Source organism: Tachypleus tridentatus, chromosome 13 (assembly GCF_004210375.1).
Source record: "Tachypleus tridentatus isolate NWPU-2018 chromosome 13, ASM421037v1, whole genome shotgun sequence".
NCBI lineage: Eukaryota > Metazoa > Arthropoda > Merostomata > Xiphosura > Limulidae > Tachypleus > Tachypleus tridentatus.
The window spans coordinates 243769472-243787235 of record NC_134837.1 but is presented as its reverse complement, the minus strand read 5'-3'; the positions used below and the strand labels follow the sequence as shown (position 1 = coordinate 243787235).

Below are 17764 nucleotides of genomic sequence, written 5' to 3'. Positions count from 1 at the left end.
CTAACCATTCCTAATTTAGTAGTGTGAGATTAGAGGGAAAGCAGCTAGTCATCACCATCCACTGCCAATTCTTGGGCTACTCTTTTACCAATGAATAGTGGGATTGACCATAACATTATAACACCCCCACATTTGAATGGGCGAGTATGTTTGGTGTGACGTGAATTTGAACCCACGACCCTCAGATTAGGCAGTAATTTTGATTCCATATTTACCTTTGTTGAAGTATATTCTCTTGAGAAAATGAAATGTGCATCCTCTTCCACATATTTGTTTTGCCTTTTGTAAGTTCTCTTATAGCTGTGGCTTCACTGTTTAATGAATAAAATTAATTATCATTGCTAATGGGTAATCTGATATTGCTAATTTTAAAACATTTTATTTTATTTGGTGTTAAATGGTATTTGCCTTGTATTGTGTATTTAGTATTATTACTTGATGTATTATTTTATTCTCTTCATTTATTAAAATAATTTCATTATAAAGAAGGTTGATTTGTATTCACTGTTAAAAGGTGTATTTTTTTAGTTATGGTGTGTGTTTTTTTCTGAAGGGTCATTTAACTATGTTTGTATTATTGTATTACTAATGTAACTATTACTGATGAGTTGTGTAAATTTGTTAAAGGATTGTGTTGTCTGAATTAGTATTCAAATATTTCTACAGAAGTGAGAGAAGGTTACACCTATTTTTTACCAGTAGGTAAATAAATGCAATTGGTTTTAAACTTTAAAATTAGGTATAGCTGGAACAGCCTAAAATAAAGTGTGTTATACCACATATTTGCTACCACCTTGTATTAATAACAAAATTTTCAACATTTTTCATTTATTCAGGTGTATGCCTGGTTGTAACATAATAAATTGGTCAAGAAAGTCATTCAGTTCCTTTTGCTTTAGCTACCTGTTGTTCTTTGTCATTCACTAGAGGGTAACACCTTATTTGCTTGTGAGAAAGATAGCTGTTCTTAGTGTAAAAAAATAGAAATTTGTTTCTCTGATAGACTAGATGATATTTAGAGGTTATAAGCCCCCCTTATTTTCTAATGAGAATGACCAATCATGTGGACAGGAACCCTCAGAATGTGTGAAGTTATAATTTAAACCTATAATGTGATCTTTCTCAAACTGTAAGATATAGTTTGATTGAGAATGACAAACAGATAGATAGGAATTTTGGAATGACTAAAATTTTCGCTACACTTAAGACCACAGACTAATATTCTAAAGTAAAGGCAAATGTCGTTTGAATTTTGACAATACACCCAGAGTTGTTCTGTGGTGGAACTAAGGCCTATTTTCATCGTTTGCTTACATTTGTGTCCATTGTCTTTTTTTTTTTTGGCACAAATTTGAATTTCCTGTTATATAGTGGACCTAAGTTAATCACTCATGGGAAAAAATCAGTTCAGTTTCAACTTTAGAACACAGGAAGAATGTCACATAATTCTATCCAATGTAAAATGAGACAAACTGTAGTTTATTCTTAAAAATGGCTTTAATATATCCTAAAGAATAAGTTGAAAACACAACTTTATTCTATTATGGCTGATGTGATTCTGACAGGCATACTACTATACAGACTGATGTGATTCTGACAAGAATACTACTAAGAATATGTTCAGCACACCAAATTTCATAACAAAGAAATCAATAACTTGTCTGATGTGTTGTCCACATACAAAAGTAGCCAAACTTGTACTAACTCTGATCATGTGTGACAGTTTAGCATGGAAATTAGCATTCTTTATGACTGGTCACAATCTGTAGAACATCAAAGCAAAGTCAACCACTATTGAACCTTTTACCCGAATGTGCTCGAATCAAAATACATATGACTTTCAATTTATGAAAGGGTTACATCCATAATATATTCATATCACAGCTTCTAACATTATCATTGTTAATAGAGTAAGTTTTCTTTAAAGATATGTTAGTGATTTTCATGTGAAAAAAACAAATGGTTTAACCTAACAAGATATAGTGTAAAATAAGTGTACAGCTTCTAATGGATTCTGGCCATTTGAGTTTCATGGTGCACTAGGGGTTCTTTTTATTAGCAGCACATTAATAATATATTCTAGTAAAGCTCCAAATCTGAACAGGAAATAAGGTTGTACGTTGAATAGTGTTTTTCAGTATAACAAATCCTCAACTCTCACAATCACAAGATTAATTTCCATTGAGTAACACTGAATTTATATAGTATAGATGCCTATTATATATTTTGATCTGTTGTGGACTTCCGTAGAGTGCTAAGTAAAGATTAGAATTAGAAATAGTGCAGCTTCAGTGAGAATCCTTCTTTTTTTGGATTGTCTACCTTCCATGGATTCTGTTTATTGTGACATGTATAATCTGAAGAACATATGATTGTCATGGTTTTTATAAAGCATAGAATGAGCTTTAGAGTTCTTTACTTTTGAATACAGAAGAGAACACTGGTAAAATAAGTCTTTCATGAAAGTTGAATTCTTAAGGATATCATTTATATATATCCATTTGTTAGAAATAACAAACTTGAGTCAAGTAGGTAAGCTATGGTAATTTGATGGCAAATGGGGTGCTTAACTTTGGTTTAATGTAGGTACCATATATATACAGTCAAGTGCTTAATTTGTATCTCAGAATGGCTGAAATGGGTATTAATACTTTTATTAATAAAGCAGAGAACAATGTTTCAACCTTCCTAGGTCATTTTCAGGTTAAGGAAGATGATCTAGGAAGGTCGAAACATTGTTCTCTGCTTTATTAATGAAGGTGTTAATACCCATATCAGCCATTCTGAGATACATTTTTATTTCAAGTGGGTTTCTTGTCATCAAGAAGTATTTAATTTACTCCAAATGGATGTGTTATGTTTGTCAGTTTCCTTTCTGACCAGGGGTAAAACCCAAAATAAATATAGCACATATAAAAGTTGAGTTCATTATATTAAAATAAATTATTTCAGGTCTGGTCATACTCTTTTTGATAACTGCACATCTTGAAAACAGATGTACAGAAGTTGAGTTCATTATGTTAAGATGATTTTGGAGCTTCTCCACATTATTACAGTCAAGTATGAATATGCTGTATCTGACAACTGCACATTGTGAAAACAACTGCAAAATAATTTACATTACAGTAGGCTCTGTTGTAACATTGTTGTATCAAAACAACATTACTCCACTCTGCATTCATTCCATATTTCATCTAGTGCGTAACAACAAATGTTTCCTTGTGCCAATTTCTGCAGTATAGCTTAATCACACAAAATCTATAGACAATTTAATTGATGTGTCTTCATACAGAATATCATGCAAACCCACTTCATTCATCAGTGGCTTGAATCATTGCAATGGTTTAAGAGCTATGTCATGTAAGCAATTTGTGTTGCTTTTCAGACTAAGATTGTTCATGATTATGCTGTGTACTGTTACCTAAGACACTTGGATAACTTTTGCCATGAAATTTTGTGTTTGTGGGTTCTTACCTGTTATGTGTATTTATTTTACAATTTGATTATATAGAAGTGATATCCAAGACATGAAAAATTTAAATTTCTGATTGGGACACATTATCATGTATGAACAGTTTTCATCAGAAAGGGCTGTTAGATACCCTTCCCCAAAACAATCAGTTTTCAGTGGCAACACTTACCTATGATCACAAAACAAAGTTAAAATATAACTGATATCTTTTCAACTGTGAATTTAAAACAGATTTGGTTGTCATATGATTTTCTAATCTGCATATTAAAAATCATTTAAGGATAACATATTTAACCTTCTATATAGATACACCAATGCAAGCACATGTGCTGTTATATTTTGGTTTTCTACATTTTTGCTTCCTAGTCTAATAAAAGGGTACTAATTAGATGGATCTACAAGAATAGCTCTAGCATTATAGAAAATTTTACCATGAATTAAATAACAGAATAATTTCATGATAATACAGAAAATCTTGTTTCAGAATAATTATAAAATTTTCTCACAGTCTTCTGGAGTAAATTTTTTCTTTCTGTTTAGTTGAACTCAAGCTATCAATACTTTGTACTGATATTTTAAAAATGTTTATTCAAAATACAATGCCTTGCCATTTAAAGTACTGTAAGTCGTTTCAGAGCTTTTAATAGACTTTAATATGTTTTACATGTTAAAATAAGAACATAAATAAAATTTCAGCATATTAACGTACAGTGCAATCATTACCACCCAGATATTTTCTAGAAGAGTGCCAATTTCCTGTAACAGTGAAACTAGGTTTTACTATATACAGATGAACATCCAGAATTTTTAATTTGGGGGTGGGCAGTTTTAAAATAGGTTGTTCCCATTATGTACATAATTTGAGCATTTTGCTTACAAAAACAATAACTTACAAACTAAGGTACATCACAGATATGAGAATTGTCTACTATGACTCACATTTGTTGCTACTCTTAAAATCAAAATCATAGGGATATGGAATAAAACATTTTGGTTAGTTACAATAATAATGCATATGCAGCAAGTGCTACACATCTCTTGATCACTCTCATGAAGGAAAGAAGTCTTAATTATAGGAATACATAGCTTGGCAACAAAAGGGAATTAGACAGACCTCTCTTTGAATCCACTTCTTGTATAGATGTTATACTTGTGATATTAACTGTGCTTGTTGTGTTCCTCACATATTATGTCCATACTTTATTTGTCACCATTGTTTCAGACACTCAACTCAGTTCAGTGTATCTTAGAGTGATGGTTTCTATGTATAGAAGCATTACACTTACTTAACATTGTTTATAACATTTTGTTTTACTTTCACTTTAAATAATGCCAACTGCACAACTTCTGTCTCAATAAAACATATATCTTTTTTGAGCACAATGAGAATTTAATATTTGAGGGAAATGTATCAACTACTTAAATCCACACTGGTTTTCTCTTTGTGTCTCATATACTTAGATATTATTACCATGTGTAAAACATAGCAATGCAAAATCTTTAAGGTATACAGTCATGTGAAAAAGTTAGGGCACCCTATGAAAGCCTGTGTATTTATGTAACATTTTTGGATAAATAGATATTTAATTTCAACAATACTGAGAGATTATAGGAATATAACTAAACAATTAAAACTGAACAAAAGACTTTTCAAGATCTTCTGTAAATGTAATTCTACAAAAATGCATATTGTAACTGAGGAAAAAGTTAGGACACCCTACCTCCCTCATAGCTAGAGTTACCCCCTTTTGCTGAAATAACTGCAGTTAGATGCTTCTTGTAGCCATCTACCAGTCTCTGACATTGGTCTGAAGAAAGTTTGCCCCACCCCTCAATGCAGAATTTTTTCAGTTGTGAGATGCTTGAGGGATTTCTTGCATGTACAGTCCCTTTCAAATCACCCCACAGCATCTGTACAGGATTAAGATCTGGGCTTTGACTCAGCCATTCCAGAACTCTCCATTTCTTAGTTTACAGCCAGTCCTTGGTGGATTTACTGGTATGTTTTGGGTCATTGTCGTATTGCAGGGTCCAGTTCTGCTTCAGCTTTAATTTTCGTACAGATTGTCTCACATGATCCTCAAGCATCCTCTGATACACAGTAGAATTCATGGTGGATTCTATGATTGTGAGCTGTCCAGGTCCTGCTGCAGCAAAGCAGCCCCAAAACATGACACTTCCACCTCCATGCTTCACAGTTGATATGAGGTTCTTTTCCTGGAATGCTGTACATGGTTTATGCCAAACATGTCCTCTGTTCTGGTGTCCAAATAATTTAATTTTGGACTCATCTGTCCAAAGAACATTATTCTAGAAGTCCTGGTCTTTGTCTACATTCTCTCTGGCAAACTTCAGTCTGGCCTTGATGTTTCTCTTAGAGAGCAAAAGTTTCCTCCTTGCACACCTTCCATGCATGTTAAACTTGTGCAGTCTCTTTCTGATTGTAGAGGCATGCACTTTCACATCAACAGTAGCCAGAGCCTGCTGTAGGTCCCATGATGACATGTTAGGGTGTTTGGAGACCTCTTTTAGCATCTTGCGGTCTGCTCTCTGGGTGAACTTGCTTGAATGACCAGACCTGGACATGTTGGCAGTTGTTTTGAAAGCCCTCCACTTGTTGACTATTTTCCAGACAGTGGAATGGCTGATTTCAAAATCTTTTGGGATCTTTTAAATCCCTCACCAGACTCATAAGCTGCTACAATTTTCTTTCTGAAGGCCTCAGACAGCTCTTTTGCTCTCACCATGGTGCTTACTCTCACTTCAACAGTCAGGAGCACACCAAACTAAATGTCTGAGGTTTAAATAACTCAAAATGCTGAGTAACGATTTTCTAATCATGTGCACCTGATGTGATACACATGTGTGTGAGTTGAGCCATTTTAAGTGGGAATAAATGTGCGAGTGTCCTAACTTTTCCCTCAGTTAGAATATGCATTTTTGTAGAATTATATTTACAGAAGATCTTCAAAAGTCTTTTCTTCAGTTTTAATTGTTTAGTTATATTCCTATAATCTCTCAGTATTGTTAAAATTGAGATTATATATCTATATATCCAAAAATGTTACAAAAATACACAGGCTTTCATAGGGTGTCCTAACTTTTTCACATGACTGTATCATTCAACTGAAAAACTGTGCCTAAATCAAATAGAATGTTTCAAATGCTTCATTATATTGCCAAATTTTACCTTGAACACATAAAGTGCTTCTATACATTTTACCAGTCAAATTATTTACTGTATATCAGTGTGAATATAATTAATAATTGTTTAAATTCAGTTGTTAATTAAGTGCAATGCATATGTTTAATAACTTATAACTTTTAGCAAACAAACTCAAATCATGAAAACAATCTGAAAAATATACAGTTCAATGTAAAATAAACTGAGTTTCAGATAGAAATCTGCCTTCAATTTATTGCCCTCAAGAAATACAAGTTTAACAAAATAAAAGCACAATAACAGCCTAACTACAGAATCATCCATTCTATCTTTCTGATATTCTTTTATTCAGGACATATGGGCTACACAATAATGACATGTATGCAAAGTAAACAAAAAATGATTTCTTCTAGAAAGCACAAATGGCATTTAAAATTCCCCTTCCCACAACATGTAACTATTTCTTTCACTATTACACTATATATGAGCAGAGGATTCTACTAACAGATGGAATGTTGTTAAACCTATAACAGTGCTACAGGTACCTTGTGTAATGCCCAGATTCCAGAATTACAGAGAAAATAAGAAAAGCATAAAGCAATGTTGTGTTTGTTTTTCTATTAAAATTTTAATTTTAAAAATTGTAGGTTTGACTAGGTAAAATACATTAATCTTTAGAAGTTTTTTCTTTGATTGATATATTTGATATACCTATATTTTTTATAATGGAGATTCAATACAATATGTTCTACCAATCCATTTTTTTTAAATCTGTTTGGTATGCATACCATTACTTATGATTTCGTTTTGACACATTACAAACAGCAACTTTTGGTGTTCTGCTGTTCTACTAAACTCCCAAATATATTGCTGTAAACAGCAGATAAAGAAATAATGTGAAACATGATTAAAAATAATAAAGAAATGAAAAATCCCTGAATTTGATGGCTGAGGTAGACCCAGCAGATGGAGGAGATAGCTATGATCCTATGCTCAGACAATATCGTATGTAATATAATATTGATCTGGGTCTTAAAATACAAGTTCAAGTTTTCTCTTCCATCATTAATATACATAGCATAAAGAATTTGTCAATACAATTTTTCATCTGCCTAAATTTATATTCTTTCTAAATTCCTGTACACAGCTTAAATACTAATTGTATGTATGATAAGAAAAATATACAAGTTTTGAGGCAACCTGTTGATGAAGAGAATTTGACAACAATAAACAATGTTCCTTCTAATATCTAGCTCTAACCTAAGAAAAGGCTGCACTAAGTCTCAAGGGTTACACATAGAGAACCTGGCACTTCGGAATATGGTGTAGTTTGGGATAGGCCTCTAAGTGTAGTCCCCAATGACCCCATAGTGCTGAATTTGCTTAAAATGGGAGGGAAAGAGAGAGGTAGAGAGAGTGACATTTTGTAAGAATCTAGAATGGATATGAAGATTGTGTCAGAAAAAACTATATCAAACAATTCAAAACCTTTCAACACTTGCATAAAACAGAAGGGAACCTGAACTGCAGGAAGATTTACGAAGGGCAGGCTAGCTTAGCTTTATATACGAAGTTTGTATATATAAGTATTATGTATCCTGTGTCAGAAGGATTATTTTCTAATGGGCAATTTCACAGTTTTGAATGCTTATTATACTATTTTTGAGTGAAAAAAGTTATTTTTAATAATACCACATAACCATAAGGTATGAGCCAGGCCCAAAGACGATCACAGGCAGCTTGTATAATATACATGCACACAAATGGAATCTATACTAACATAACGAAACTCCCTCATCATGTACCACATCACCAACTTATATGTATACATTATATCAAGTCTCAGTAAATTTCATGGTCATTAGAGAGAAAACAGAAAAAAAAATACACTAATTTTGATTTGTAGAAGCTTGAGGTAGACTCTAGAACCCATTTCTCAGTGACTTAGGCTGCATATTTAAAACAACCATCACCAATCATCTGTTCATAGGAAGATGCAACCAGGTATACTGCCATTGCAGTAAAGCACCTTTTCCAACAAATCATTAACTACTCATTCCTGGCATAGAATAATTACACACACACACACACACACACACATATATATATATATATATATGAGTGCTGTGTCTGATGGCATCTTGACTAGCCAGGTTTCAGACCCATATCAATGTGGGAAAAACAATGTTACGCCAAAATATAATATTTTTCCTTTCCCTCATTCTCTGGGATTTGATACCTGGCTCTTATAACCTGAGATACTGCATTCTCTTTAGGAACCATGACCAAGCACCACAAGGAAGGCTTTAAGACACTTCAAAACTCCTGATATTGTTGTCCCTCCTAGGTACAACTAAGATCCTATATAATGTTACCTGGCACACACAAACTTGTCAACAAAAAGTTAGGTATGCTTTTCATACTGCAGAGAAGCATTAAAAGATAATATCAAACTTTTTAAAAAACAAACCATTGCACTTTTATGTCAATAACAGTAGTTAAGTTTCTAGTTGCAAAGTGTTCTACAATATACTATATAATAATGTAATATTTTGATTTTGTTTCCTACTAATAAAAGGACAGTTTGAAATGTTTCTTATCTGCTCAAAATACCACAAGTTAAGATAATTGATACGTTTTTCATATAAATAAACTTTCTTCCCAGCACTAATGAGGTATGTGCAGAACATTTGCATGTTTATATTTAATGTGACAGAAGTTATGTTAAAATACTCACAGTACTATCTAGGTACAAAGACAGCTGTTAGGCAACATGTTTGATAATAAACATCACACATGGAATCATACAGTGCAAGAAAAAACAACAAACCTTCTTGCCATTCCAAGTCATAAGAAACTCTTTCTAGTTATCATAATTATTAACCACTTACCGGAGGTGTCTGGTGTATATACTAATGTATGTATTCTAAACATATTAATTTTTTTTTCCTTTTTTAAAATTGACTGGTATTGGTATCAGAATGATAATTAAAACACTGCAACATGTCTATCATTAACTAACTTCTATAATCTTAATATACACCAATATTAAAACCCTGAGATGTTATAACTAAAAAATAATGATATATCTTTGATCTTTGCTACTACAAATAGCTTTCAACTAATCACTGCCACAAAACTATGTAATGAGAAACAGATTTAAACAAATTAATTTAACTTCAGTTCCTCAAACTAAATAACAACACTCAGTAACATTCCTTTTCAACTAAATACACATCTCCTCTTCTGACTATACCCAACAACCTATCAGACAAGGACATATTTAAAAGTACATATAGACAAAAAATGGTGCACAAGACAAAAATTTGCTATGTTTATCTTACGTACTACATCTATGTGGGGATTTTTTTGACTGTATAAAAATCATTACTATCTAAACCTATAACCCCATTGAAAACATATGCCTCAGTAATGAATTATGTACAAACAATGACAAAAGCATCATGTTGAATAAACTGTAATAAAATAACAAGTGTCACAATATAACAATGTATTCTTTCCATGTCTATGCAGATCATGACAGAAAGTTCCATAATAATAGATATACTTCATTGTCAGTTTTACCCTTTAAAAATTAGCTTAAGCTTTTTTTTCCTAACAACTTATAACATTACAAAACAAAGAATTAAAAACATTACATCACAATCACGAAAAATTTTGTTGGGGTACATACAACAATTTTAAACATTAAGATACACTGATGCAGTTAAGAATTTATTTCATTTCATCCACTGATTAAAAACAGAAAAGAAAATTAAAAGAAAAATAAAAGATTAAAAAAAAACTACTAACTGTGAGGTACTAGTAGCAATTATTCCTTGACAATTTTAAATTCAAATTGTGATAGATACTTTAAAATATTCCAAGTTTGTGTATGTCAATGAGTTCCTACAGAAAAATACATACACATGTTTTGTATTGGAACCCAGATTTGAAGGGAGTCAGTCTTTATAGTTGTAGATTTGTGAGTTACAAAATGCAAACAAAGCCATCCTTTTAGCCTGAAACTGTTGGTGTAATAACATAAAGTGTTCCCTGAGTCATAGCAGAATTCAGGTGTTTCTCTAGCACAGTCTTATACTGAGGTATTTAGTTATAATGTATTTTCATGTACAAAATGATTCGAGGTATGTTGTTGTTGTTAGATGGTTTCCTTTACTGCTGGAGCCACTATTCACCTTCATGATGTATGTTTTATGTGTGTGTATGTGTGTGTGTTTATATATATATATTTATATATGTACCCGTTTAAAATTCATTAACATGGAAAAACCTTTCCCAGTGACGCTCTGTCATGATCACTTTCCTTTAGGAACTATAGTATGGCAAAAATTGAAGAAAACAACTGTCTGCTCTCAGATCACTTCATGCTATCAATAATCTGGAAGGTAGTTCTTCTATCTGACATACATTCTATCTATTCTGTTTTGATCGAAGGTGCCAGTGTAACAACAGGATTTGCTAGTATTATGTTTCGAGCACTCGGATGGGTCATGGCATTTGAGGTAGCAGGTTGAGCAGAGCTTATAGGTGTTAGGGCAGGAAGAACACCACTCACGACTGACGGTGTTGATGTGACACCATGGGAAGAGCCAGAAGGGGTTGACCCTGATGATACGCCAAGGGATGCAGCCGCAGCAGCAACAGCCATAGAAATACTCGTTGGGGTTAGAGTTGAGGTTGGAAATGGGCCAACCATTGAAGTTGGTGGATTTATCCTTTTTTCTTTTTGACGACGGTTGCAGAACCACACACGAACTACTTCTTTCTCCATAGCCAGTGACTCAGCAAGCATGGTTATTTCTTCTGATGTTGGCTTTGGCATTTGGTTAAAGGCTCTTTCTAACATTACCCGTACATTGGTTTCAATGCTGGTTCTTTTCTTACGTTTCTTTCCAATGACATCTGGTGTGGCATGAGTGTTGGTGAAAGAGGCTGGATTATTAAGAGTAGCATCAGCATCCTCCAGCCAACGCTGAAGAAGTGGTTTCAGTTTACACATATTTTTAAAACTGAGGTTAAGTGCTTCAAAACGGGATATGGTAGTTTGACTAAAATCATTTCCATATAGCTTTCCCATAGCCAGACCAACATCTCCTTGAGTAAAGCCTAGAAGAAAAGCACTAAATTTTCAAGTATCTTTTTATAAATATTTATATTAACTAAGTTTTGCAGTTATAAGGCAATTTTTTTATGGAAACATTATCTTGTTGAGGTAACACTATTATTAAACAAAACTTTATATAACTTTTCTGAATTTTTATCAGAGTAAATGTAAGAAAATATAATGATAAAATAGAAAAGATTATAAGCATTGTCTTCCTACCAAGTTTGATCCTCCTTTGTTTAAAAGTCTTGGCAAACTGTTCTAACTCCTCTAGATCTGAAATTTCCTCAGGACTGGGTTCAGCTGTTCGGGCTTTAACTTGTGGGACCACTGGTACATTCTAGAATACACAAGAAATGTGAGTATTTTATGTATTATATGTGTTAACTAAATTTTACAGATTCACAGTAAAAAGAAAGTTATTGACAGTTACTTATCTGTATCAAGTATTTTACTTAATATTCTTATATTTTAAGGTCCATGTTCACATTGATAAATAAAATATTTCATCATCCATAAAAAAGTATAAAACATTACAAATCTTAAACAATATTGATTTTACTAATATCTACTGATATTACACTCCTCCAGTGTGGTTGAGTGGTAAGTATTCAGGCTTAAAAAACTAAAAGTAAGGTTAAAATACCTGTGGTGGGCAGAACACAGATAGCCCATTATGTAGTTTGTGCTTAACAAACCATTCATTCCAGTGAGCATTGTTACTGTGTACAATGTCAACTGTGCAATAAAAGGCTAAATGTATAATTTGGCTTGCAGAGATGGCCAATTCCATTGCCTGTGTATTTACCAGACATCACCATACTATACTTCTTATGTTGGGATTATGTTAAGGTGATTATGTATTACACACCTACAACAAACATCATGAAGCTAAAAGCTACGATAATGGATGCTATTGGCACTGTAACTGTTACCATGTTGCAGTGAATGTGGACTGAAATCCAGTATTCATTACACGTACCAAGAGCCACTGATGGTACACACGTAGAGGTCTACTGACACATCAGTAAAAACTGTTAAGTTGCACTACAAGATGTTAAAAGCCATATGGTTGTAGTTATTTAGTTATTTAATTTTTAACTTTTTAAAATTAGAAAGATAATTCTGGACCATCCTGTATTTAATAGTATCTAAAATTAAGTTACAGTTTTCATACAACTGTATATACAGACAGTATCAACATTTACTCACATCTCTATCACAACAGTAAGTGAAATTTGCACACATTTGTATCTTAAACTCACACTAAGTGGATACTATAGAAACAAGGATGATACAAGCACGGAAGTATTTGAAGTTTGCTGCAGAATGAGTATGGTTGTAAGAAGAGATTACATTAGCTTTTATAAAAGTAAATTAGAAATGTACTGGATATTATGAAAATGAAGAAAAAAGATAAAAGATGAACTTTTATTCAAATCATATGCTAAGTGACATACATAAACCAAATTATAACATAGAAAATTAAAGCCATTCTTTAATGGCTTTTGGGATGTGTGTGGGGAGATATGAACACATCTAGTTGTTAACTCATAGGGGACCTCATTGATTGTTGTGCCAGTCTTGTTCATAGGTGTGTCTTTCATGATTGGGAATTACGAGTTGAATTTGCTGGTGCCTGAGTTTTAAAAACATTAACTTTGTGTATCTTACAAGCAGGCTTAGACAATGTTAGTAAACAGTTAAGTAGAGATCTACCTTGCTATCAAACAGAAAATCAAAAGATATAAAACATAAAATGTTTTATGTTTTAAAACTTAACAACAAATGATCTTAGGTATACAATAACTTACCAGTACATTCAAACTACATAATAACCAAGATCATTTGTTGTTAAGTTTTAAAACATAAAACATTTTATGTTTTATATCTTTTGATTATATCTTTTATATATATGTTTTATATCTTTATATTTTATAAATAAATACTTTAAAGCCCCAGAAAGATTGGGGCTAGTTTACTTCCTATCTTTTTTTTCTTTTCTGCCTTATTAACAACTTAAATTGAACTTAAAGAGCAATACTGGCCTAAAGCCTGTTACTTATGAAAAATAACTTTAGTTGTATAGTATTTCAGTTATGCATTGTCAGTGTCACTAACAGTTGTGTTTCATATTTTTTGTTCATTTGAATTAATTTTATATTTTACTGATCTGTTGTTGCAATTTATTGCAACAAAATATTACATTTTTTTCGTAGCTAGCTAGTGTATTGCAAATATGTGAAAAAAATGTATGAGTAGACATATCACATAGTTGACACTTCTGTTTTTAACATAAATGCTAGCATTGGCAATGAAATTATGTTTACTCATCATATTAATATGTGGTTGGGATTGAATATATCAACTTGGTCTATGGGGACAAAAACTATTAATTACTCACATCTCATAAACAGACATTTTATGAGATAGGGCTGATTTGCATTAGATGGATCTCTGAGGCAGTTAGCTACCTATATATGCTGCAGGTGCAGAATGGATGACAAAATAGATTCTCAGTCAAATCATTATGAGTATTTTGATAAAATGTCACATTAGCTGCTACAGAAATGGATAGTAAGTAGATGAAGTGTCAGTTACATATTCATTTGTGAACATACTATTAAGAAAACAATGAAATATTTTAAAAGTGTATTTAAACATGACAACAAGAAACTTAACCAAGCATCTCACAACAAGAACATTTACTTATATTTTCTCATGCACAATCAAACACATTTGTAACAAACACATATACACCACAATTATTGCTATTACAAACATTCTGTAAACAACAGGTAACAGTCTATAAAGAACAAGTTTCATTTACACATATGCAACATTCAAATCATTACAAAATAAACAGTTATTAAAACAAGGACTTGCCCCAAAAAGACTAAATATGTTTTGGTGTTCCATGATACTATCTTCAAGAGTAATGATTGAAATATGGTTGGGACTTGTATACCAACAAAATCATTTACATAGATATCATATTGAACAAGGAAGCTGGTCCAGGTCTAAAAATGATAAACTACTGGAGAGATGTTTTGTAACTTTGGATAATTTAAGCCTAGATGGCATTACAAAAATATAAATGATCATGTAGGTATATAAGTTCCAACCATATCTCAATTGTTACTCCTGAACATGGTGCTATGGAGCACTGAAATATATGTAGGATCTATTTAAGGCAAGTCCTTGTTTAACAACTATTTACTTTGTGATTATTTTAACACTATAAATTTTAATTGTATATACAGATATTTTACACAACTTTCATTTTAAATTATTTAACATGTTTAATTTTCACTTCCATTGTGAATGCTGTTATGTTAAAATAACATCACATATATAAAGTAGCAATTGACAGTTTGAAAATATAAAGCTTTCACTTTTACAACAAAGTATTTTGTATTAACTACAGCCTATAGTCTGTAAGTAGTTGAAAACTGTCAGAAATGGTTAATTTTTGTGTTTATACAATATCAACCTGAACATGTTTATTCACGTACAATGTACTTACTCATCAACACACACAGACAAACTGTAATATACTGTTAAGTTGCATAAAAATATAAACAACTATCACAATACACTGATATCATGTGCATGAAATAAGTTAGTGCACATTGTTCAATACCTGTACAATGAAAACATATAAAACAAAGAAATACAGAGGACTCACTTCAGATGCTAAAGCTGAAATTACTAAACTAGTGGACTTCATTGACAGAAATGTAGTGTAGCAGACAATTCAACATCACATAGTTGACTTTAAGTACAATTTTAAAAGATCAATAAGCAATTTTAAGGGATTATGAAAGTTACAGTAATGTAAAATGAAACAGAAATTGAACAGTGACTAAAAAGGTATTAGAGGACAGTATGTATTTTAGTGTAAATTTACTAACTAATTACTATTTGAGTACCAACTACATTCATAATGAAAATATCTGAACTGGAATTTTATACATTCTCAGAGGCATTGTGGCAGACAATTCAACATAACACAGTTTATTCTAACTACAACTTTAACATGTTCCCTGCCACCAGTAGTATTGATAATTCATACCCTACCACATTTTTCTTTTTCAACGTATCCCAGGTATCTAATACTTATATGGATAACTATAATTATGTTTCATTAGCTCATTTAAGTCACTTGTTATATGTGACCTACCAGTGTGGCACATGGTCCACAATTAAACTACTGCATTATCTACTGAAAATCTCTGAACTAAAATTTCATACATTTTCATGCAATTTATTGCACTTAACTAATAACTTTAATAAAAACAAGACACAAGCCATACTGCATTTATCATTTAGATTTCCATGTTCATAACAATTATGGCTACTCGCACTCATAGTGAAAAATACATAGTAGTTCCTGAAGCTTCCTTTTAACTGTACTCAACTATACAAAGATAACTATTTGTTAAGAGTTACATATTAAAATGAATATCACTGACAGAATGATTTGCATTATATTATTTTACTGCAATACAATAGCAAGAGCTTGGATAAATCTTTTCTCTTCAACTATTCTGTACACAGAATTATGATTATAACAAAGTTACCCAATCTCTTATACACATAATTGTTTCTTGTGCTCTTTCACTAAATATTAAGTTTTTGTTTTCATTACATATTTGAGTGAGACCAAAGTTTATTATTCTGAAATAAATACCATTGTTAATACCTGAAAGGTGTGAAACTGAAGCAAGTTTTCTGTTGAATTGTTTAATTTACAGTAAGTAGCTTTATAATTGTTTTATTTCTGTACTAAATCATCATATTCGATTTAAAAAATATGGTGTTGAAGTGTAATACAATTATGTGATAGAAATTTGGCCAATAGACATTCTTAGCATTTTTTTTATTGTCTCAGAATAGTTAAACTATGGTTATCTGAGGATATAAAACTAATGCTAGCTTAAGATAGGAACACTTCCTTTAGAAACTATACATATAAAAACAGACTAAACATAAAACTTGGCTGAATCAAGAAAAAATGCACAAAAATGTTAATATTATTATATAGCATTTTATATTAATTGATGTTTGCTGTTATCTTTAAAATAATGCTAATTTGTTGAATTTAAGTAGTTTTGATGTGAATCGGTAGCTGAGAAAGAAAGAACTTTAATTAATTGGAATTAGAAAATGTTATTAAATGAAATATTCCTATAAATACAGACCAAATCATGACCTATATCTCCAGAATGTAACATCTTCCTTTAATATCAAAATACTTAGCTAATAGTTACATTCTTGATTTTAATAATTTAGTGTCCAAGTGTTATAATCTCTAGGTTTAGATATGAGAAATTAAAATATTTTTATTTTAGATGATTGTTTGTTTGTAGTAAAGCATGAAGCTACACAATGTACTATATGCTCTCATCATAGATATTGAAGTCCAATTTCTAGCATTATGGCACAGGGAAGGTAAATTTTAAATGAAACTTAAACAGTATAACTCAGTTGCAAATGATAGATAGATTAGGTTTCATATTTATTTTCAATATCTTAAACAGACTGTCTATGAAAGACTAGAGGGAAGGCAGCTAGTTATAATCACCCACTGACAACACTTGGGTGATTCTTTTTACCAACTAATAGTTGGATTTATAGTCACATTATAATGCTCCCATGGCTGAAAGGATGAGCATTTTTGGTGGGAGAAGGATTTAAACTTGTGATGCTCAGATTGTGAGTCAAGTGCACTAACTACCTGGCCATGCTATACATTTTTCAAACTATATACATATATATAGGCTCACTGACACAAGTAACAGACAACTCACAACACCATGCATATGACAAATGGTGTGCTGAATTATAGAATGGGTTTGATATTTACCTTTAGTTTTTTACATTATATAGTTGGGTGAGATCAAAGTTGATTATTTTGAAATAAATCACCAGTTTTAACACCTAAAAGATGTTAAAGTGAAGCATATTTTGTAATGTTTTTAATTAATCCATATCAATT

At 31.7% G+C, this 17764-nt stretch overlaps 1 protein-coding gene across 28 annotated transcripts in view; it reads right to left on the bottom strand.

Moving 5' to 3' along the window:
* Nucleotides 1-6862: 6862 nt before the first annotated feature.
* The window catches only part of LOC143237485 (uncharacterized), a 283125-nt gene continuing 272223 nt past the window's right edge, over nucleotides 6863-17764 (bottom strand). For all 28 annotated transcript variants that reach the window (XM_076476802.1, XM_076476791.1, XM_076476790.1 and 25 more), the window contains 2 exons: nucleotides 11983-12103; nucleotides 6863-11765 (listed from right to left, as the gene is read on the bottom strand). In XM_076476802.1, coding sequence (XP_076332917.1) covers nucleotides 11074-11765; nucleotides 11983-12103 — 813 coding nt within the window. In that variant the 3' untranslated portion in view covers nucleotides 6863-11073. The remainder of the gene's footprint in view (nucleotides 11766-11982; nucleotides 12104-17764) is intronic.